The sequence below is a fragment of the Arvicanthis niloticus genome, chromosome 6, assembly GCF_011762505.2.
Source record: "Arvicanthis niloticus isolate mArvNil1 chromosome 6, mArvNil1.pat.X, whole genome shotgun sequence".
NCBI lineage: Eukaryota > Metazoa > Chordata > Mammalia > Rodentia > Muridae > Arvicanthis > Arvicanthis niloticus.
Window position 1 is genome coordinate 45,522,923 of NC_047663.1, and position 23,521 is coordinate 45,546,443.

The window sequence follows — 23,521 nt, forward strand, 5'->3', positions numbered from 1 at the left end:
ACGTCTGAAATTATTTCCCAGTTTTATTCTTATTTATCATCTTTCCCTCCTGAGAGCTGAAGCTCTACCAGGAGCCTTGTTCTTCTTTGTTGGTTGGTTGGTTTTTTGTTTTCCAAGATAGGGTTTCTAAGTTTAGCCTGCCTGTCCTAGAACTAGCTCTAGGCTGGCCTCAAATTCACAGAGATCTGCCTGCCTCTGCCACCTGTGTCCTGGGATTAAAGGTACCCATTACTACTGCCTGGCAGCCTTGTTCTTTCTCATGCCTCTTATATTTAGAAGAGGCACATAGTAGGCACTCAGTTTATAGCTGCATAGTGAATCTCAGCACTTGCAAGTTCTAAAACATAGAAGCAGAAAACCTGATGTGTCGTTACCCATGTATGTGCTTTGATGTCTTATTAGCTGTGTACATGCTAACGTCAGTGTGTGTAAGAGCAATGAAAGCAAGGTGCGTCTTCCCTGTCAGATCGGAAAAACTGACATCAGCAATCGCATTGGCAAGGGAGCCAGGAAACGGACTCTCGCTACCAGCAGGGGTGGAGCATGGTTTCGGCCTCCCCAAGCAGTGGATCCTTGGTTGCTCTTTTCATTTTTTGTGATTTTGCTGTTTTCCAATGTTTTCAAGTAATTACTTTTCCCCCTCCAAAATTACATTCTAAACAAAAAAATTTCAACTCGATCTTAATTTTTCTGTTTAAAATTTTTCTCCTTCCTTCCTTCCTTTCTTCCATCCTTCCTTCCTGAGGTGAAGGGGGGAGGAGGAAAGAGAGAGTATGTGCATGTGCACATATGTGCACCCACAGGGAAGAGGGTGTTGTGTGCCCTCTTCTGTGGCTCACTTATTTCTTTGTGGCATGGTCTCTCTATACCCAGGGCTCAAGTCTCAGCTGTGCTGGAAACCAGCAATACCCAGTTACCCTCCTATTATTTCTGCTCCCACTGGAACTAGAGTTACAGGCATTTAAAGGGACACTGGCTTGTTCCGTGGGTGATAGGATCTAAAGTCCAGTCCTCATGATTATGGAGCAAGTACTCTTAATTGCTGAGCCATCTTTCCAGTGCACAACCCACCCCCATCTTGGAAACCCCCTTTAAGTAACCTGGACGCACTCTGGCACAGCAAATTTAAGTTACCAATCCCAGTGGCACGAAGGTCTTGTTTGCTGTCAAACCTCTAAAGAGTATTTCATCAATATGCCGGGCAGTGGTGGCACACAGAATCCCAGCACTTAAGAGGCAGAAGCAGGTGGACCCCAGAGTTCCAAGCCAGCCTGGTCTACAGAGTGATTTCCAGGACAGGCATAGCTACACAGTCTCTGTTTCTAACCCTGTCTTGGGTGGGAGGTGGGTAATTCTCCGTCATCAAAGGCTGGAACAGTTCTGGAAGATCGGAATTCAAGGCTAGCCTGAGTTTCATACCTAATGCTAAGACAACCTCAGCTCCATGGTGAGAGCTTGTCTCATGACAATAACAATAAAACAACAACAACGTTTGATCTGAGCCCAGGATCAGGTTTCTGTGGAATGATGCTGCCCACAGCCACTCACAGCCACTCTGGTTAAGAGGCTGTTTTGTGAGCCCACCAGAAATGTGGGGCTGGTAAGCAATCAAATGCGGCTACCCAGTTTGAAGTAGGGTCCGACAACCGTTCTGCCAAGCCATGTGTCTCTACAGGCTGAGAAACCATACCATCAGAGCCCCGTCCACACCCTCCTTCCCCTCCACTGTGTGCAGCCACATCCCGAGCGAGGCCTGGTGCCCTTCCACGTAACCCTGCCCCGTTTGGCCAGTGGCTAAGTCCCTGGCCTGGTCTCGCAGGCGCCCCAGAAAGGAGTCTTCCAGCCTTCCTGTAGCTATTCTTTGCTTCTTTCTGTTTGGAGCTGTGTAGTAAGCCCAACATTTCCCTCCAGGGTTTTGGTGCTAGGGCTTGGCAGTTACATCTCAGAGCACCCAGTGGCTCACCAAAGGGGTGTTCACTCCATGGCCATGAGCAAGCAACGGAGCCTGTGAAAATCTGGTTTCTTGTCCAGGGCTGTGATGTTTCCAGGTTCTCAGCTTTCTTCTTAGACCCTGAGCCTCTAATAGTTGCACTGCTAGCCTCGGCATTCTGCCAGAAGCCCAGAGGCAGTTTGGAGTGGTGGTGCGGGCTGAGGGTTGGGGCAGGTTTGTGGCCTGTGTTCAGCAAGACAAACGGCACACATGCATAGCAAAGATGCTATTCCCGGCACAGGCCTGGACAAGTGTGGAGAGGGGCACATTTTAAATACTCATTCTTGTCAGAAAGCCTCTCCCCTCCTCCTTGGCTGATGGCTGGCTGCTCCGTGCTGCATGCTGCCTGCTGCTGAGCGGAGATGCTTCCCTCCCTTCCCAGGTCAGCTGGTTAAGGTCTTATTGCACTCCAAACATGTCAGGTCTTTACTGGGATTTTCAGGTTGTCCCCTGGGGATTGGCAAGAGACTAAATGTCCCTCTATCAATCCCCTCTGTCACAGCATGACCCATTCTAGGACTCGGAGTCCCTTACACCTTACAGTACCACACGGGCTCGTGGGGCTGTAATGAACCCATCCCCATTGCTGTGTAGCTCTGATTTGGGCCAGTCATTCCCAAATTGTTTCATCTCTTCCTGGGCCTGGGGGACATGGAAGAACTCTGCAACTAATTTGGTTTGGCTTTAACCACCTTATCGTACTTTTCTTTTTATAGCTTAAACTTTGGAACAAATACCGAGTCTCCAACATTCCATCGCTGATATTCCTAGACGCCACCACAGGGAAGGTTGTGTGCAGGAATGGGCTCCTGGTGATTCGAGATGACCCAGAAGGTAAGGCTTGGGTCAGCTCTCTGCTCTAGCCCCTCCTGGACCTCAGCACTAATGAAGTACTGTAAGTAGGTTTACATGGCTAGAGAATATTGTTTTGATAAAATTACTGTATTCTCCAGGACATGGTTAAGAGTTTTAAAGGCTCAGAATGTCCCTCCAGGGGGCATTAATTCTTGGGCCAAAGCAGATGGGATCTGGGAAGGAATGTTTAGCTCTGAGGGCTGGGGAGGCTGTTGGGAAGCAGCAAGAACCCAGATACCAACTCTAGTGTTATTTCAATAGCCTTAACAATAAGAATCTGCTCTCTCTCTCTCTCTCTCTCTCTCTCTCTCTCTCTCTCTCTCTCTCTGTGTGTGTGTGTGTGTGTGTGATTCCTCTATAAAAACATATAGTATCTGGGTGTGGTATTATGTGTCTTTAATCCCAACACTTAGGAGGCAGAGGCAGGTGGATTTCTTTGAGTTCAAGACCAGCCCAGTCTTCATAGCAAGTTCCACACTAGCCAGGGATACACAATAAGACCCTGTCTTGATGGAAACAAAATATATGCACAGAGAGGAGAGGGCTGAAGGCCCAGGGGCCCTTGCTGCCAAGCCTGACAACCTGAGTTCCACTTCTAGAACCAACATGGTGGAAGGAGAGAACCAACTTGTACAAGCTGTCCTCTGACCTCCATGTACACAAGAGGGATAAGTAAATAAAAAATAAAATTCTTTAACCAAAGCGTTCCTGGTTGTGCAGCAGACACCTTTGCCTGCCCAGCAATCTCACTGGCTCTCCCAGTGAGTTCTAATATGCATTTGGAGTTAAGAGTTGTGATCTGGCAGGATGGAACTGAATCCCTCCTGGGTAGTACCAAGCAAGGCAGAGGAGGACTAGACCCTGTCCCCCATTGGTGTGGGAACAGTAAGACTTCAGAGTTTTCAGATTTGGAGATGTTTGCATATATGTTACCATCCTTAAACCCCAAATCTGAAACCTTTTGCATTTATTTATTTATTTATTTATTTATTTATTTATCTTTTGAGTTAAGATTTTACGGTTTGCCCAGGCTATCTTGAAACTTGCTACATAGCACAGGCTGCTCCAATCTGTGCCTTTTTCCTGCCTCAGCCTCAGTACTGAGTCCTGAAATCTATAATTTCATGACTGTCAAAAAAGTTTGACTTTGCCAATCGGTGGTGGCACATGCCTTTAATTCCAGCACGTGGGAGAAGAAGCAGGTAGATCTCTGTGAATTGGAGGTCAGCCTGGTCTACAGAGCAAGTTCCAGGACAGCCAAGGTTACACAGAGAAACCCTGTCTTGAATGCCGCCCCTCTTCCTCCAAGTTTGGATTTCAGGAGGATTCAGAATGTTCCACTGTGTCACCCAGCAAAGTTTGTGTCTCTGTATTGTTCTCTTGGCCTCAGGGGTAAGTGCTCTGGCTTGTCTGGTGCAGTTTAAATCTCAGTGTCTGATGGCCTTGCTCATGCTGACCTGATGGCTGATGGCTATATACTGGCAAGTCTCCCCAGACTGCCTTCCCCTTTGCACCAGAGGACCAGAAGAATAGAGTCACAAGGTCTCCACTGCCACCTTGCTTACTGAGCCAACTGGAGGATTCATACCTGGACACACACACACACACACACACACACACACACACACACACACACATTCAGAGCTGGATGTGGTAGTGCATATCTGAAGCCCAACATTCTGGAGGCTAAGAAGGTTCTAAGTTCAAAGCCAACTTGAGCTACTCTCAAAAAATAGAAATCAAGGCCAGTGTGGTGGTGCACATCTTTAATCCCAGCACTTGGGAGGCAGAGGCAGGTGGTAGTCTATAAATTGAGGCCAGCCTGATCTACTTACTGAGCTCCAGGTTAGTCAGAAATACACAGTGAGACCTTGGAGAAAGAAGCAAACAAACAAGAGACAGATAGAGACAGAGATTGAGATTTCTTATGTAGAAGAATTACCCTTTATAAAAATCAGGACATGGCGAACTCACTCCCAGGATCGTTAACATGGCCAGCCTAGAGACTGGTCTCCTCAGAGTTTTGTATCCTCTGGTTTCTGGGTGGGCTTGGCCACCTGCATTTTTAAACTGGACTCTCATCCCTGGCCCCTCAGGCGATTTTGAGGCAGTGGGCCATGGACCACCCTGTGAGAAAATGATGTGTTGAGCTGGGAACACGTTAGTTCCTCTTCCTGCTGGGAGTTCAAGTGTCATCAAAATGCTGACCATCTGGGTTTTGTGAATTTTCATTTTTATTACACTGCAGTCCTCTCTTGGTCTCCTAGGCCCCAGCCCTGGCCTGTTGCTTTTGAATCTCTGACAGTGTGGCCTAGCAGCATCACACTTGAACAATCCCACAGTGGGTTCTAAACTGCATTCAGGGCTGGGAACCATGGAGCTGGCAGGATGAGATTGGATTGTTATCTGGATGTGGTCCAACACAGGTACAGCAGACCCAGCGCGTCTGTCAGTTACCTAGGTGGTCTGCTCTGGCCAGCTCTCCTTTCTGTTCTTGCTTCTGCATCTGAAGAGAGGCCTTTTCATCCCCTGGGCACTGCCTAGGAACCACTGACTAGGTGGTAATGAGGCTATCTGTGCCGCAGATGAGTTTTCCTTTTGTTTTTAAGTTTTTTTAGATTTACATTTTCTTTCTTTTTGTTTCTGTTTTTGTTTTTTGCTCTTTCAAGACAGGATGTCTCTTTGTATAGCCCTGGCTATCTTGGAATTCACTCTGTAGACCAGGCTACCCTCAAACTAACAGAGATCTCTGCCTCCCGAGTGATGGGATTAAAGGTGTGAGCCACCACCACCCAGCTTTTTTTTTTTTTTTTTCTTTTCTGAGACAGGGTTTCTCTGTGTAGCCCTAGCTGTCCTGGAACTCACTCTGTAGACCAGGCTGGCCTCGAACTTAGAAATCCACCTGCCTCTGCCTCCCAAGTGCTGGGATTAAAAGCGTGCGCCACCACTGCCCGGCTCAGCTTTTTAAGTTACATTTTCTAAAAACTTTGTGTGTGTGTGTGTGTGTGTGTGTGTGTGTGTGTGTGTGTGTGTGTGTATTGGCACACACATGCCCCAGCATACATGTGGTGATCAGAGGACACTCCTTCAGAATCTCTTCTCTCCTTCTTCCTTTACACATCCCATGGGCCTAGCTCTAGACACCTACCCATGGAAGGGACCACCTCGATAGCCTGAGTTCTTTTGTTTCTGCATTGGCTGCAGATCCTGTGGCTGGGCTAATAAATTCTGTATGGTGACACAATTGAGCCTAGAGTTCTGGAGACTTAAATAAAGAGCCTTCATATTCACACCCTCTGTGGCCTATCTGTTTCAGGTCTGGAATTCCCTTGGGGACCTAAACCCTTCCGGGAAGTTATTGCAGGACCCTTGCTTAGAAATAATGGACAGTCGCTGGAGAGCAGCAGCCTGGAGGGGTCTCACGTGGGAGTCTATTTCTCTGCACACTGGGTGAGTATTTGGCCTCTCCTTGGTTTAGACTGAAGGGAACAGCAGTGTCACCACTGTGCCTAGAAGACTCAGCTTCTGGGGGGGTAGGGGGTTCTGGCAGAAATTCTCTGGCCTTGCCTTTCCTCGATCATTGATGACAGTAAATGTTCATGCTATCATTGATGATGGCAACAAGGATACAGCCTCTCCTCAACCATCCATGCTGACAAGATTTCTCAGGCTCCAAAGTGGGAGGGATCTCCCTGCCGCCTGCTGCAAGTAGCCTAGGCTGAGCCTCGGCTGTGCATATGATTACCATGAAGAGACAAAAGCTTACTTCTGTCTCCTGTATATATTGGGTTTTGTTGTCCCAGCCCTACCCAGGTCTTCTCACCTGTCCTCCAGTGGCAGTGGCTGGAGGTAGAGAAGAAGACATGTCACATGCCATGGGCTCTTGTCTTTCAGTGTCCACCCTGCCGAAGCCTCACCAGAGTGCTGGTGGAATCCTACCGGAAGATCAAGGAGGCAGGCCAGAAGTTTGAGATCATCTTCGTTAGCGCTGACAGGTATGGTGTATCTTTGAAGCGTTGGTACACACCACTTTTCCAGTAATGGCTTACATGTGTACCTTTTGCCTCATATGTCTTCCTCAGTGTAGGCCATGGAGAAGGGCTTGGGGAAGACAGATCTGGGATATTAGCTGAGGTAAGCCTTGCTGCAAACACCTAGGGCTTTCCCAGTGCACTGTAGGGTCAGTGGAAATCAAGATGCATTTTTGGTTCAACTTTCTAGACTATGAGGGAAATACAGGGTGGAGGATGGAGGTGAGCCAGGGACTGTACCATGTGACAGAGATCTGGTCATGTACTTTGTCTAGGACTCCATCAATGCACGTGGATAAGAAATCACACAAGTAAGGAGTGTAGTTTCCCAGGGCCCTGTCCCTCTAGCCTCAGGTGTCTCTGCTTCTCCTCATTCCATCTTCAATAAGTAGTCTTCAGCTTAGAACCCCAGTCAAGATCCAGACTGAGAGAGCAGAAGCTTCTACCTCGCTAGGCCCTGGTCACAGAAGACTCTCAATATGCCACACTGTAGCTTTGACATTGTACTTATTGAAACACAATTTCTATATAAATAAATTGCATCTGTTTTGGGTTTTTCTGTCCAGTGAGCGCTACCCCATGTGTTTACTGTGTCATTATTGTCATCCAATCAAGATACAGAACATTTTTATCACCCACAAAGTTCCTTTGTGCCCCTCCCTGGTCATTGTACATCCCCATAGCTCAGCCCTAACATGCTTTCTATAACTAGAGCATGCTCACTTTCCCTGCTGCTTCAGTGTATAGTTATAGGTGCAGGCTTGGTGCCTACTGTGTAGTTCTTCACACACCACATACACACAGGGAACACAACTGTGGTATGTGTCCAGGCCTGCTATAAAAGTCAAATGTGTTGGGGCTGGAGATATAGCTCCGTGGTTGAGAGCACTTAGCTCCATCAGAGGACCAGCGTTCCGACTCGAGCACCTATAGATCCAGGGAGCTGCTCACAAATACCAAACACCCATAACTCCAACCACAAGGGGTGCAATGTCTCTTTCTGGCTTTTTCTTTTTCTTCCTTCACAAAAACACACACAAGCAAGTGCACACAAATCAAATCAAGTCAAATCTTTAACCCTCCCTCCCCCCCCCCCCCAAAAAAAATCAAATGTGTCCGTGCTGGGTATAGGTAAAATTAGGTTTAAAAAAAAAAAAAAGGCTGGGCAGTGGTGGCGCACGCCTTTAATCCCAGCACTTGGGAGGCAGAGGCAGGCAGATTTCTGAGTTCGAGGCCAGCCTGGGCTACAGAGTGAGTTCCAGGACAGCCAAGGCTATACAGAGAAACCCTGTCTCGAAAAACCAAAAAAAAAAAAAAAAAAAAAAAAAAAAAAAAAAAAAAAAAAGGTTAAAAAAGAATAGGTAAAATTAGTAGGAGACATGGCCTGGCTGCCATTTTAGTTTGGGAGCACTGGGTGGATGGAGTCATTTGCTTCTTGATGAGCAACAGAATGGATAGAGTATCAAACACTGATAGTCTGGTGCCCGAGGAACTAGGCGAGGAACTTGGGTTTAAGAATCCTAACCCCATAGGATCAGTAAACTTGGTAATAGCGGGAAGAGTGGAGATGCACACAGGATAAAGAAATTTTCTCCACATCTTTCTGCAGGTCAGAGGAGTCTTTCAAACAGTACTTCAGTGAGATGCCGTGGCTCGCTGTCCCCTACACTGATGAGGCCCGGCGGTCTCGTCTGAACCGACTGTATGGAATCCAAGGTAGGCATCCCAGTCCTGGACTCTGTGTGGCCTGGATGGAAACCTGCCCACCTGGGCTTTCCACATCCCTGGCCTCCTTTTAGGCAGGGAAAGAACATCTTTGAAACAGCATGGTGGTACATGCCTGTAAGCCTAGCACCTGGGAGGCAGAGGCAGGTGGCCTGCAAATTCCATGCCAGTCTGAGCTATATGGGGGACTGTTTCAGAAGGACCAAAGCCACAAATGAACAACTAGGCTTTCCTTTTTTGAGTATTCATGTTCCTGACATTTTTCAAAAATTACTTGGGCCAGGCAGTTATGGCACATGCTTTTAGTCCCAGCACTCAAGAGGCAGAGGTGGGTAGATCTCTCTAAGTTCAAGGCCTGTGGTCTACAGAGTGAGTTCTAGAACAGCCAGGGCTACACAGATAAACTCTGTCTTAAAAAAATTAAAACAACAAAAAATTTTTTTTTGTTTTAATTTGGGGTCTGGGGACTGGAGAAATGGCTCAGTGTTTGAGAACTTTGACTGCTCTTACACAGGGCCTGGTTCATTTCCCAGAATTCACTTCAGGAGGCTCACAGTGACCTGTAACTGCAGCTCTAGGAGATCTCACAGCCTCTTCTGGTTTTTTTGGGTGTACACACACACACATATACTTTTTAAAGTAAAGTAAAATAAATCTTTTAAAAATTACTTGGGGTACTTTATTTGTTTGTTTGTTGAAACAGGGTTTCACTCTGTGGTCTGGCTGTCCTGGAACTCATTCTGAAGACAAGGCTGGCCATGAACTCACAGAGATCCATCTGCTTCTGCCTCCCAAGTGCTGGGATTAAAGGCATGAGCCATCACTGTCCAGCTCTTAGGGTGAATTTTATGCATATAACATGACTTACACCTCATTACAGCAATAGTGTTGGAGGTTTGGGGTGGGTTTGTTGTTTTTAGTACTTGTTCTGGTAAGACAGCTACTTCTCATCCCCTTTCATAGTGGCTTCTGACATGAATGGCCTGCGGAGTACATGCTTCCAAATCCCTAGCCCAGAACTCTCCTCCAAGGTTTCCCTGTCATACAGACTAAAGGATAATCTTCTATTATTCTTCACTTGGTTCTATCCCTTGGAATGCTTGAGCCTCCATTCCTCCTCTGCAACTCATGCATGATGAACCTCTGACAGAGAATTGCTAAGAAGTGATATAGATGAAATGCTTCTTCCATGCAACGTGTGTGTGTGTGTGTGTGTGTGTGTGTGTGTGTGTGTGTGTGTGTTGCACTCCTACTACCTTTCAGTTGAGGGCATTTCCATAAAGAGTTGACCACCAGATTTGCATTACAATGATGTTCAGAAATAAAGACTATCACAGAAACAAACTAGACACTCCCTTTGTCAGATGAGCAACCCCCACTCCACCCCCCCACCCCCCCCACTCCACCCCACCCCCACTAGCCAAATGGGCTCTTTCTTGGGAAAGTGCTTGACTGGCAGTTCTAGAATTAAACTCGAGGTTAGGGCTTGCTTAAGTTCCATCCCTGCACTGCAAAAATAAACAGAAATACATGGGGCTGTGCTTCGACTTTTCCACCTGTGGGATTAAGTTTCCTTGCTCTGAAAGTGACTCAGTGTTCTAATTCAAGGAGACGTGACTGTATCTTTGTTCAGTGGACAAGAGGTTTCCTCCAGCATCACAGTCTTCAAGGCCACGCCACAGGCTCTCTAGCTTGTGACTAAAGGCTTTTCAAGCCACTACAGGCAAGACACACTTGGTAAGCTGGTTGAGAGCCAGGGCTCTCCTGGGTTTAGACTTTGTTGTCCGTCAGTGCCAGCTTCTTCTGATGACAATGGGGCTTTCCTTTCTGCCTGTATTAAGCAGCGGTTCATGACTGTGATGCTGTACCTAGCAGAGACAGCTTAAGGGAGGAAGGATTTACCATGGGTCTCAGCTTCAGAGTCAGCTCTCAGCTTGCCGGCTCAGGAGGCAAGGGAGATGGGGGAGGCTGACGCTCTGCAGACTTCGGCCCTATCTCCACTTTATTCTGTCCTGGCCACAGCCCATGGAGTGGTCCATCCACATCATCAGATGTGAGTTTTCTCCCTTAGCTGGCCAAGCCTCTGTAGAGATGCCCTTACAGATTCATGGAGAGCTGCTCCTCATCTCCTAGGTAACTCCAGATGCAGTCAGGTTGGCGCTGAAGATAGCCTCACTCCCCTTTAGCAACATAGGGACATCTGAGTTTTTGAGAATTTCTGTTTCTCACACACAGCAGTAAGTATGGATGAATATATCTTTAAAGACATAATAATAAATTTAAAAAGAAGAAATCTGCTGTATAGGGATTTATCCATAGGAAATTATCTCATAGCACCACAAAGAAGCTAAGCTCTCAAGCCAGTAGTAATTTGCAGTATTATTAAAGTTTTATTGTTATTGTATATGTAAGGGTATTTTTGCCTATACGTGTGTCTGTGTATGACATATGTGCTTGGCACCTTCCGAGGCCAGAAGTGGGTATCAGATATTATAACTGTGAGTCACCTTTGGGTGTTGGGAATCAAGTCTAGGTCCTCTGCAGTTACAAACAGTGCTTTTAATTGCTGACCTATCTCTCTCCAGTCCCTTGGTTGTTTTTTTCTGAGACAAGGTCTCACTCTACAGCCCAGGCTGGACCAGAATTCACTCTATAATCCTAGCTGGCCTAAATCTTTTCCCACCTCAACCTCTCGACCTTCCCAGCCCTGAGATGATGGACACAGGGAACAACACATTTTAAACTTTTGAAACATAGTCTCATTATGTAGCCTTTGCTGGCCTGGAACTCACTTTGTAGACCAGGCCGGCCTTAAACTTGCAGTAACATTCCTCTTGCCCTGCCTCCCAGGTGCTAGAGTTATAGGTATACGGGCCATGCCATGACAGGGCGATGGAGTAGTTTTACTAAGGAGCTCTAGGAACATTTCCTGGGCTATACCAGAGAGAGAGAGAGAGAGAGAGAGAGAGAGAGAGAGAGAGAGAGAGAGAGAGAGAGAGAGAGAGAGAGAGAGAGAGGATCCGACAGTCACCTGGCCAGATTGAGTGAGGACATATAATGTGAAGGGGTGTCTGGGATCTACCTTGGTTTCTTTCTCCAGAGTGGCCTTACCAAATGCTGACAGTTATTTGAGGTATAGCAGGGTAGCTATACATGCTGCAGGTTTTAAGGACAAGTTTGCCCTAAGCTAGGGGCAGCTGCCAGGAGCCTGGTCTCTGGCTCCCTTTAGGTGCCCAGGACTGAGCCCTGGGGTTGTGTGAAACTGTAGTAGTCATAGGGCCACCCTGGCTCACTGAGGATTTTGCATTTGGCTTCCCTCCATCTCCTTTGTCTCCCTGAAAAAGCCTGCTTCCCTGCATGGCCTCCCTGCTACGGGTGCTTTGTGCAGACTGGGGAATCTGTGGCCCTATAAGCTGTTTAAAATGCCTTTCTAAGGGAGCCATTTAGACACACTTGGCAAAAGGCAAATCTCATTAGCCATTGTCTAAGTAACCCCGGGCTGCTAGAGAGTATTGGAGAACACCCTGTTCTTTTGCAAGGAGGCTTAGGGGTCCTTCTATATTGGTTGAGGGACCCAGGCACTTTGTCCTTCCTCTCTCCTTCATCCCCAGCCTGGGGGAGGTTAGAAGGGGGCTCTGGCTGGGCGGCTATAGTGTGGAGCCTTGCTGTCCCCAACACAGAGCTTTCTGTTCCTTTCCCTCTTGCTCAATCCATCTTTCACTGTTTCTTCTGCCCTCCATTCCCCATGACCCTCCTCCCCATCCCATTCCCTCTCTGCCCCTTGCTTTGCCCACTTCCCTAACTTCCTTCAGAAAATGGACTCTGTAAATATAAAAACAGTATTTTCAGAGCTGTGTCTTTTCAGTCTGCAGAGAGCAAGTAGCTGGGCATTTATTTTGCAGACAAACCTCTGCATTCAGAGTGCTGGCGCCTCTGTGTAGAGCTTGCCTGTCTGCTGGTGGAGGGTGGCCAGGGCAGCCTGGGGATCCACCAAGTGGCCTTGCTGCTCTGTTCTGTTTGTTGCACTTAATTGTGAGCACATAAAAAGAAGGGAAAAAATAGGGGGAAAAAACAGAGAATAATATAATAAATACTCATGCAGTTATACCAGGAAGATGTTTTTTGTTCAGATATTTAGAATAGAATCCAGATTCTGTGAACACTCCTCAGCACACCCAACTTTCAAAAGAAAAAAAGAAGGAAGGAAAGAAGAAAGAAAGGAAAGAAGGGAGGGAAGGGGGGAGGGAGGGAAGGAGGGAAGGAGGGAGGGCGGGCAGTGGAAGGATTACAAACAAACAAAAGGCTTTCACTCTCTGCCTTCCTTCTCCAGGGGGAATCACCACCATACATTTGCTGTGTAACTCCATAAGCGGCTTCCGTATTTCCCTGCATGTATATGAACCCATGAATAATGTATCATTTCCTTGGTTTGTCTTTTAGAAGCATACTTTAAATGCTGTCATAATGTAATTTTCCATCTTGAGTTTTTTCCCTTACATGATGGTTTGAAATGTATCCCCACTAACATTCATATCTAGTTCATTATTTCTAGGCCTGGGAAGTGCCCCATGACATATCTGCCCCTTTTGATGGACAGTTTGACTCTGCCAGCAGACAGATCTGCTCCACTCTTGATTGACAGTTGGTTTCTGGGTTTTTAAGAACATGGCCATGCAGCTCTCCTGGTGCAGACTGGGTAGCTTTTGGGTCTTCTGGCTCCGTCCAAGTTAGTCCAGGCCCCATCTACCTGACCTCTGTTGAGTTTTTCTGAGCTTTGCCACCTCAGCCCGCTGCTCCCATCCTTTCCTTAGCTCTCTGAGCAAAGGAAGGCTTTTGGAGAGGGCACCGCAGGAGGAGAGAGATGGTGAGTGGAACTGGCTGTTGTTTTTTTGCATTTGTCATCCCTCCCCAGCCCTGGTGCCCCTGGGTTCTGATTTTCATCGTACATTAATCCACATATTACATCCCTTAAAATTCCAGCTTCTCCATATCTCGTTTCAGCTGTATGCCCATCTCACTCTACAACTGTTTCCACTTTTCTGAGTCCCCTTTGGCCACCGCCCACATGCTTGCACAGAGCTATAATGTACATGTGGCACTGTGGCAGCTGGGTTTTCCTCTTAGAAGTGTATTACAGCCTTTTCCTGTTGGCTGCACCCCTCCATGGTGACCACTGCCACCATCTCACAGTATTGTGCCCTGCAGTGTGCCCTGGCTTGCACTTCCTGCCCCAGGATGTCCTCCTTCAGTGTCCCCTCCTGCCTCTAATTAGTCTTTGGGGACTGGGAGCCACTGAGGATACTGCCATTTGGGTGCAAACAGAGCTAGCTAGGTGCTGTTCCTCCTGGCTTCTTTCTTTCTCAAGTGCCTGGATCATTTCAGCTTCTTTGTCTCACACCCACCCTCCCATCCCCAAACTATTCCCTTAGCAACAGAGAAACAAGCACACTAAACTGTGGGGTGGCCTCTATGTGTTGTTTTCAGGTTGTTCTAAACCACTAGTAGGTATCATCACTCAGGGGAAGGAGTTTGGCACTGACTTTTCAGGCCTTGTCCTTTCTCTTTGCTTTGGAGGAGACAGGGGAGGGGACTCTGGCACTGATAGATACTCTAGCTCCCTAAAGCTGAAGACACAGACTGAGTCTTCTTTGGGAATGAGGGTATATATGTGAGCTTGGGATGAGGCAGGGGAGAGAGTGCTGACCTCTTGCTTGGCACATGTTACAGTGGTGGGACTCTCCCTCTTCTCCCTCATTCCTTAGTGGACATTCTTCAGCCTGGCTTGAGGTTTCTGACTCTGCTCCACAGTTCCCACCTTCCGTGCCTCTGCCTTCTCAGGAAGAACTTTTTTAAACACGAGTGGATTTATAACATTATCACTTACAGAACCACGGACAGTGTCCCCATTCCTCTGCTGAAACATCTTGCATTTCCATCTTTTTATTCCTACCCATTACCGAGTAAGATAGAATCTGACATCCCCATCTGGCAGAAGTTAGGGACTGCGGGATCTTCCTTAAAACTCTGGGAATCCACACCTTTCCTCCAACCATCCCAGCTGGCTTTGCTGGGAAGCAAGTCTGGGCTGGGCAGAGATAAGCAGTCTCTCTTGTCTCTTGTTCCAGAAGCCCCTGGCTGGTGGGGAAGGTATTTTGCATGACTGCATTGGTGAGAAATTTGCTGAGGCTTCACCCTGTTTCTTCTTAAGTATTGACTTTGGAAAGCCTGCTTCAGGGACTGCATGCTGAGGAGGAGAATTGGGTGATGACACCCTCAACCTCCTCTGCCACCACACTGGGGAGGGAAGAGGAGAGAAGAAAATAGCTTGGCAAACTGGTTCTGGAATGTTCCTGGCCCCAGCCAGGTGCCAATGGAGTCCTTGGCAAAGGTGCTATCCTGGAGATAGCGCCACAGCCCTGGCAATAGGCAGGCCAGTGTTCCTATCCCACCGAGACTGGCTGGGTAGTCTTGTGGTGGCCCTCACAGCCTGTCAGGGTGACTAAGTAAGGTAGCAACTGTGTTGTACCTGGCAGAGCAGATGGTGCAGAGGCAAGCTCCCCTTTTCCTTGCTACCCTCTGATTCGGCAGCAGAGTACATACACCCTTAGAGGGTTCTAAGGTCAAACCCACGGTCCCCTGAAGGGAACAGTGGACCCGGTGGACCCAGGAGTATAGCTACTCTTCAGTTCCAGGTCTGATTGGGTGTATTTCATGCACTGAAGCCACACTCCTGACACTGCCCTGTGCCTGTGGACCTTATGGCCTTGGGTTCCTAGACACAAGCGCTGGTGCTCAAACCACTGAAACCGGAGAGGACCTTTTAGTTTTCATAGCTGAGGGGCTGGAGTCGAAAGAGACTGGCCAGAGGATCTGTGCTTCTGTGGCGGCATCAGCTTGAGTCCTTGCTGTCCTGTCCTGGTTCCCACAGGACTCAAGGGAGCAACAAATCCCCTCCTGGTAATTCAATGGAAATGATGGAAACAGGAACTAGACTCCCTGGCTGGCAGACTTGCAGCCACCTCCCAGAGCTCTGTGCCTGCCTGCCCTTCCTACATCCCCATTTAGTCCAGGCTAACAACAGGCCCCTTACTGTGTATAATCATAGCAGTGGGCAGGCTCAGTTTGCCCAGTAATCTCAGAAGCACTGGTTCAGATTAAAGGACTGTGCCAATGCTGTTTAGAGATAGGGACGCGGCAGTATGGATGGCTCGTGTGTCCCAGGCTGCCCCATGTGGCCTCTGGCCTGAGGCTTCCTTTGGGCTGCTGACATAACTCCTGTGTGTGGAGACCAGCCAATATGGGTTCAGGCCTCTTGGGGGAGAGGCAGCTATTAGGACAACTTCCCAGGTCTCCTGTTTAAGACTGAGCTCATCTTAAAAGTCCATGGGAGTCGGGGCTCTTCACCTATTCTCTGACACACCCATCCAGCTACTTCTAATAAATGTGAACAAAATGGATTCATTTATTCCTTTTGAAGATAGGCCCACCACTGTGTGCCCACTGGGCCCACGGCCACAGCAAGTTTCAAAGCCTCAGGGTCATACTTCTGGTACCTCACTGTACCCCCTACGGAGATGTAAAATGTCAGTGGAACAAATTACTGACCAAATACTTCAGAACATATAAATATTAAATTTCTCTGGCTTTCATATAAAACCCAAGCTATGGTCTGCTCCCAAGAGTGGGTACCTGGAGAGCTCTACTTGGGAGGGGACCAGCTACCAGTGGAGAGACAAGTGTCTCCAAAGGTCAGGGCAGAGGCTGACTCTGTGTGAGTGGCAGCTCTTGGCAGAAGAGAAGCAGTGGGGAGTGGGGTACAAAGAGCAAGGAGGTGGCATGCCCACACACACCGTGTTCACATGGGGATTTGTACTTAGAGTGCATGTGACTGACACCAGGACTGACCCCAAGCCTTGTGCACACTAAATGAGTGTTGATTTCTGTGTTCTGTTCTCTGAGTTTGTCACTCAATTGCTGTTGTTGGGGCTAGGATAGATGGGGACTCCAGCTCCTTCACAGTATCACCCCAGAGAAGTCCAAGGCACAGACTCCCTCAGCTTTCCTTGAAGTGACTCCACACAGACCCAGAGTGGTTCTATAGTTCTAGTCAGCAACTGGGTTTAGTTTTAGCCTAGGGCTTCCCGACCAGACCTGGATCCTTACTGTGAGAATGTGAATGTCCCTGATTTGGAAGATAAGCTCTCCCCTGTCTCAGGACAATGGCCAGCTAAGTGTTGTCTCTCTCTTGCAGGCATCCCCACGCTCATTGTACTGGACCCGCAGGGGGAGGTGATCACTCGGCAGGGCCGGGTGGAGGTGCTCAATGACGAGGACTGCAGGGAGTTCCCGTGGCACCCAAAGCCCGTGCTGGAGCTCTCAGACTCCAACGCTGTGCAGCTCAATGAGGGCCCCTGCCTCGTCCTTTTTGTAGGTATGGAGCTGAGGGGGACATGGAAGACAGGTCAGAATGGACCTCTCATGGGAGGCAGATAGGATCCCCTGCCCCCAGCTTCTTTCTGTCCTTAACAGTGTTGAGCTGGGGTCTTTGTCTCCCCAGCAGCCTTGCTTTTGACCCCAATGATTTATTCATGGCTATCCCCCTGCAGGCGGTAGTCTGGAGTAGCTTACTGCTTCTCTTTCCCTGTGTGCTGCTCCTGCTGCCAGCTGGGCAACAGGTCAGGCAGGAAGATGCCCCCAGCCCCCCATGAACAGAACCTTTGTTGGGAAGGGAGATGGGGAGGGTGTTGCTTGCATAGAAGCTGTAGGGGGTGGGGCCCCCTCAGGCTAAGGCTCATCCAGGCCTGCCACCACTTTCCTATGCTTTAATGGACAATTCCAGGGGGGCCACTAGAGCTAGCCCTGCTCCTCCACCCTCAGAAGCTATGCCTCTTGGCCAAGTAGAAAGACAGAAAAGTATCCCTGCAGACTGTGGAATGACTCAGGATGCTTTTACAACCCATGGCCAAGGACCTTGGGACTTTGGTGGTCACCTCCAGCGGAATTGCTCTATTAGGTCCATGGTTGGAATGGCCCCCACCAACTTCACTGAGGGCCTGGGGAGTACCCTCAGCACCCTGCTGCATTCTCTGGGGTCTGGTTTCAGGTGGTACCCTAGCATCAGAGCTGATAAGCAGACTGGTCCAGTCTTGGGTAGGAAGGCTTGTCATAGAGAAGCAGTCTTGAAAATGTTTCACTGTGGGGCTGTCCTGCCTGCTTCAGGTCCTCACACCCACATCCTGGGGCCCGTTTGGAAAGACCTCTGAACTTGGGGAGAATTAGGAACCTTTTGGCCTTCTCCAGAAATGTAGAAACCAAGTCCCAGAGAGGCAAAACAAGTTGGATAGTGAGTTAGATGGGGGTGTCCCCAGAGTTGGTGTCTGGTCCCCATGAGCCTCTTGGTCAGTGTGGCACTTCTGGGTAGACTCCTATACCCTCTGCACTTCCTTTACCACTTGAGGTTGTTGTGCTGACTCTTGACCACAGGCTTCAGCAGCCTATGCCTCCTGTGTCTAGTCCTCATGTTCTCCTGCAGATCGCCCCAGGCAGGTCTGCCTACTGGTGGCTTTAAAGCAGCTATGGTATCCCATCACCACCAGAGCTGCAGAGGGGACCACGGTCCTTGGTTCCTTGCAGCATTCATGGTTCCAGCTCTGTGACCGGGAGAGTACTCCTGGGGCCTCAGGGGTAGGCATGGGAGAAACACAACTTCCTGGGTAGCTTGGTGAAGAACTTCATGACAGGGTCTGCATGCTGCTGGGTAGGGTTCCAACTGCTCACTGAGCCCAGGGTATCTTAGGCCCAGCACTCAGGTCCATGCCTGGTCACTACTATTTGACAATTTAGAGTTGCTTGTCCTTCTTTTCTCTTCCCCGGTCACAGACTCTGAGGACGACGGAGAGTCTGAGGCAGCCAAACAGCTGATCCAGCCAATAGCTGAGAAGATCATCGCCAAGTACAAAGCCAAAGAAGAGGAGGCCCCGCTGCTATTCTTTGTGGCCGGGGAGGTGAGTGCGGAGGACAGGCCTGGTATCCTGGCCAGGCTGGCTGCAGCGACTTTCAGGACATAAGAGATCTTGGCTTCTGGAGGTCTGAAGGGACCTCTGGGTCTGAGCTGATAGTACCACACACAGATGTAAGAGGAAAAGGTGTGTCCTTACTCATCAGAAAGCATTTCCTATCCCTGCTGTATCCCCGCCCTTCCTTCTCACTCAGCGGCCCTCGGAACATTAGGAAACTCTCCCGGGTCTGTTCCCCATGCACTGCTGGGAGAGAAGCAGCTGCCACCTTCACTCCCATCAGAACCAGCCCCCAGTGCTTTGCAAAGTACCAGTCTGGCTAGTCCCACTGTGCCAGCCTGCAACTCAGGCTTAGCAACACAGGGATCCTGACTTAAAACACAGCTGAAGACACTTGGCAAGGTTGGAAATTGCTGCTGTTCCCCATCTGTTGCACCCAAGGCCTAGTTCTTGAAGGCCCTCACTGTGCCAGACTGAGCAGGGGACTCCCCAGGGTCAGGTGAGGGGTCCTTAAAGTAGAGACTCCCTGTGCAGGTGCCTGACCACCCTGAAAGCTTGGGAGCCTGCGTCCCACAGGCACCTGTGTTCTGCAAGATGGCCGCGATCAGCTGCGCAGGCGCTCTCCTGGCTCCTTCTGCACATGCTCATTGCTTCTCTACCCCACCCCAGCACCCCTCTGAGGTTCACATCAACAGACTCTATGAGACCACCCCCCAGCTTTTCCTGCACAGGTCAGAACCTCCAGTTGGTCAGAGCCTGTACACTGGATCCCAAGAGAAGCACAGAAAGACAAACAAGAGAGGCCAGACACCCTAAGCCACCCATTCATCATCTCCTCAGTAACCACCCCTGGCTGCCCTGCTGGGCCCCTTGCAGGCAGCCCCAGTTGCCCTGCCCAGCCCTGGGGTGGAGGGGAACAAAGAGGGTTCACAGGCTCCTGCCTGGGGGCTCCCAGCCGCCCCACACAAAGCACTGCAAGGCAGCTCTGCATGTATTAAACTCTAACCCCTAGAGAATAGCTCCCAAGAAAAGATGGGTGCAGAAGAGAAAGGCCAGGCTGGGGGCAGGGCGGGGATTCAGGAGCACAGCTGAAAAGCTTTGCAAGTTTTCTGTACCCTAGGCGCCTTGCCAGGAACTTCACCTGCTGTCTCCTTTGTTCCTCACCCTCTCACTGGGAACAATACTCATTATCCTGTTTCCTAGATGAGGGAAGTGAAGCCTTAGCAGGGACAGGGGCTGGGAGCACTGGGGCTGGTTTCCTCTCACAGCATCCTGGGTGTTAGGGATGGGACCTGGGCTCCACTGATGTCCTTTGCCAAGGCCACGCAGAAAGTGCATAGCAGAGAAGGAACTGGTGGGGTTGCTGTGACTCCAGGGACAGGGCTCACTCTTTTCTGACAGATGGACCAGTTCATGTTTAGGACAGACAGGTTTGGGGGTGCTGTCCATGGGTCAGAAAGCCAGGCAGAACCCCTGTTGTCATCCACTGCTCCACTGAGGTTCCAGTCTTGGCAGCTGACTCAGTCCAGCCCTCTGTCCTTCTGCTCAGAAGCAAGATAACCTGGCGGGGGGATGGGGGGAGGGGGCATGACGACGACAGGGAGATGGGAGGACATGGACTTTGATTGACTGAGCCCAGCAGTGTGTGGCCCAGGGCTGGGAAAGTCCTTTTATTCTTGTTGTCCTTTCCCAATCCAGCAGTGGTTAATCTGAAAGCCTTTGAGAACATTAAAATTCATCTCTCTGGTTTGCTCACGGGAAGCACTGGGGCTCTTGGCTTGGGACAGGCCTCCTGAAGGGATAATGTGAACAGTGTTTGTCCAGGTGCTTCCCTCTGTTTGTCATGAAGGGTTCTATTAACCCGTGAGGAGGGCTGGGCCTGGCAATCAATGCCCAAGATACAGAAGCATTCAGCCTTACAGAAGATGCATGCTATCGTATGAGAAAGGAAGATGTCACTCACAGACCCTCCTTAGTGTCTGGGAATGTAATAGATTTTGTCTGAGGAACCAGTGGGCTTAAGTTTCATGCCTCCTGATCCCCACCCCTGTTTAAGGCCAGGAAGACCCAGAGCCCTTTCTCTGCAGGGCAACTCAAAACCTTTCATTAAAATTAAGAGTGTTATATGTTGTACGGTGTGAAGTCCTGTTTCCCACTAGTCTCCAAATGAGGTCTGTCTCATCAAAGGTCACCTCAAATAGTTGCTCCTCCATAAGTTTTTCCTTGTCTTTGGCCCTCTTTGCCTGTTTGGATGAGGAGTGTTTGAGCCAAGGGAACTCACTGGGCCAGCAGCAGGGAATGCAGGGCAAGGCACCAGCTTCTTAGAGCAACACAGTGGAGTAGCGTCCAGGCTGGCTGTGCACCTCCTGCCTTCATTTCACACAGGGCATGGGAGACAGTAAGCTGTTTTTGTTGAAGAAGATTCCATAGTTGAAATCCTGACTTAGCCTCAGATAATCCTCAGTGGGGCTGCAAAGAATCGAGAGCTGGTTGCAAAACCTAGTGATCAGAACTTAAAATCATAACCTTAAAAGGCAGAGGGCATGTTAAAGTCACTTTCATGCTCATGAAGAAAGTTGGCTTGCCTCCTGGGTTGAGGGATGCAGGGAACTTGTTCATCCTCCTCCCTAAGGCAGGGTAGGTAGAGTCCTTATCCTTCGGATAGAAGTCCACCCCAGCCCCCTCCCAGCATGCTGACACTGTCCCTGTCCCATACTCTCTAAGGACTAGGCTCAGGAGATTCTCTTGTTAAAATTTACTGGTTTTCTTGCCCTTCTGGTGACTTCCAGGATGACATGACTGACTCCCTGAGAGATTACACCAACTTGCCTGAGGCAGCACCTCTGCTTACCATTCTGGACATGTCAGCCCGGGCCAAGTACGTGATGGATGTGGAAGAGATCACCCCAGCCATTGTGGAGACTTTTGTGAATGACTTCCTAGCAGAAAAGCTGAAGCCAGAGCCCATCTAGTGGGCCTGGCCTCCTGAGACGGTATTTAAGACAGTCTTCTCCCTTTCCTCCCCTCTGCCCTTGGACTTTCCCCGCGTGTCCTGAATCACACAACCCAAGTGTCCAACCTCTGTGGTGCCTTGTTTCTGCATTAACAACTCAGCTAGCACCCAAGGGTGTGCATCCTCACAGTGGCAGCAGATCCCACCATGTTTGGAGACGGCTTGGGATCCGTGAGGATGGCATGACCAGCTAGCACGGAGACTGCCACCTCTCCTGGCTCTTGATGGCGGACCTTCCAGGGTCTTCTACAGAGTGAGCAAGCAAGGACAGTGGATTGAGGCCCTGACTCTGACTCTGGGGTCAGTACACACAACCCAAGCCAGAGGGAACTCTTCTGTGACACCGCTACCTGTGGGAGTTACAGAGGAAGGGTCATGGCCTCAGCAGATATCAACTGAGAACTGTCAGCAAATTGCTTTGTAAGGACATAATCTTTCTTGGTCTGAGGGAAAACCAGCACATCAGTGGGTTCTTGGGCAGGGGACTTCAAATCTATAAGGGAACTTGTGGGTGTTTGTTTTGGTGGGAAAATGAATAGCCAAGCTAACAGTTCATAGAACGCTTACTGTGTGGTTAATTTCTTCCTGTCCCCATCTCCTTATTATTGGCCATCCCCAGGTTTCTGCCCATACAAAAACCTCCCACTATCTTGGAATTTCGGAAGTGAACTTCTCCCCCTTGGACATCTTCCCAAGACTTAACCCTGAGTTCCCAGAGAAGTGTTGCCCAGCTGCCCTGGGCTTCTCTGTGGGCTGGTTCTATGCCAGAGGCACATGAAGTACCTTTCATGGTCCGTTTTCTTTTCAAATTGGATCCAAAAAGCAATGAGGATTTTCTTTTTCTCTAGGAACCTACAGCAGGGACTATACTCTAGAGAGCAGAGCAGTGAGAGCATTGGGCATGCCACCTGGAGTTACTCTGCCCAGGACAGAACAGTGGAAATGCCAGCCATGTTCTTAGGGTCTGGGCTTTGGCCTAGGGACTCCCAGGACTCTAGTCTGTCACAGTCTGGTGTCAGGGCCTCACCCTCAGCTCCACCCAACACTTTACCAGCCCAAACCATTTATTTTGGAAAACCCAGTGTTCTCCCCCAACAAGCTATTGCCACTGTTCCTTGCTGAATCGGATTGTTGGCTTATAGTTCAGAGGTACAAAATTAGTTGGTAATTACTCTATTGGATGCTGCCAGCCTGAAGTGCAATCACCTAGAGAGAAATAAAGCAGATAAAGCAGGCCTCTGACCTCACCCTTTGCTTCAGTTTTCCTGTCCTCAGTGGTGAGTCCTTTTCCCTTTAGTGCTCTATTTGGGATGAGGAGAATGTTCTAGAGCCTGCAAGAATCTAAGGAACTGAGACTGGGAACAGAGTTTGGTTGTAGGGTATACAAGGCCCTGAGTTCAACACACACACATACACACACACACACACACACACCCCACAGAGCTGTTTCTATTGGTTTTCAGAAGGCAAGAAGCTCATTGGAGGCTGGGTTCTCAGACTGAAGACCATGTGAATTTTGTTTACTGAAGCTGAGGACTGACACTTCCATGGGGAGGCACTAGAACCACCATGGACCTCACTTCAAAGAGTAGGGCAAGGAATGGGATGTCCAAGCCTAGCTCTGTCCTATGGTTTACGGGCTGTCCTATGGTTAGTATCCTTGAAAGGGGGACAAGGACCAAGATGAACTCCCTCCCTTGGAAAATGAATAGGTTTCTGTCTGTGCCCTGTGTGTGATTGCTTTGAAGGAAAGGATGGTGTCCCTCTCAGCAGCTAGTTACCTTTTTGGGGAAAAAGAAAGAGAAGCCAGTTGGGAGGTGGAGGATCTGATCTATGCTGTACATCTAGGTGGCCTGTCCTGGGCTGATTCTCCTGTCTGGTGTTACTGGAT

At 49.2% G+C, this 23,521-nt stretch overlaps 1 protein-coding gene across 1 annotated transcript in view; it reads left to right on the top strand.

The window, feature by feature from the left end:
• The window catches only part of Nxn (nucleoredoxin), a 140,230-nt gene extending 118,040 nt beyond the window's left edge, over positions 1-22,190 (top strand). The window contains exons 2-8 of the mRNA XM_034506931.2: positions 2,707-2,824; positions 6,162-6,295; positions 6,740-6,840; positions 8,486-8,592; positions 16,853-17,032; positions 18,481-18,605; positions 21,407-22,190. Of these exons, the coding sequence (XP_034362822.1) occupies positions 2,707-2,824; positions 6,162-6,295; positions 6,740-6,840; positions 8,486-8,592; positions 16,853-17,032; positions 18,481-18,605; positions 21,407-21,589 (948 nt within the window). The 3' untranslated portion in view covers positions 21,590-22,190. The remainder of the gene's footprint in view (positions 1-2,706; positions 2,825-6,161; positions 6,296-6,739; positions 6,841-8,485; positions 8,593-16,852; positions 17,033-18,480; positions 18,606-21,406) is intronic.
• The last annotated feature ends 1,331 nt before the right edge of the window (positions 22,191-23,521 follow it).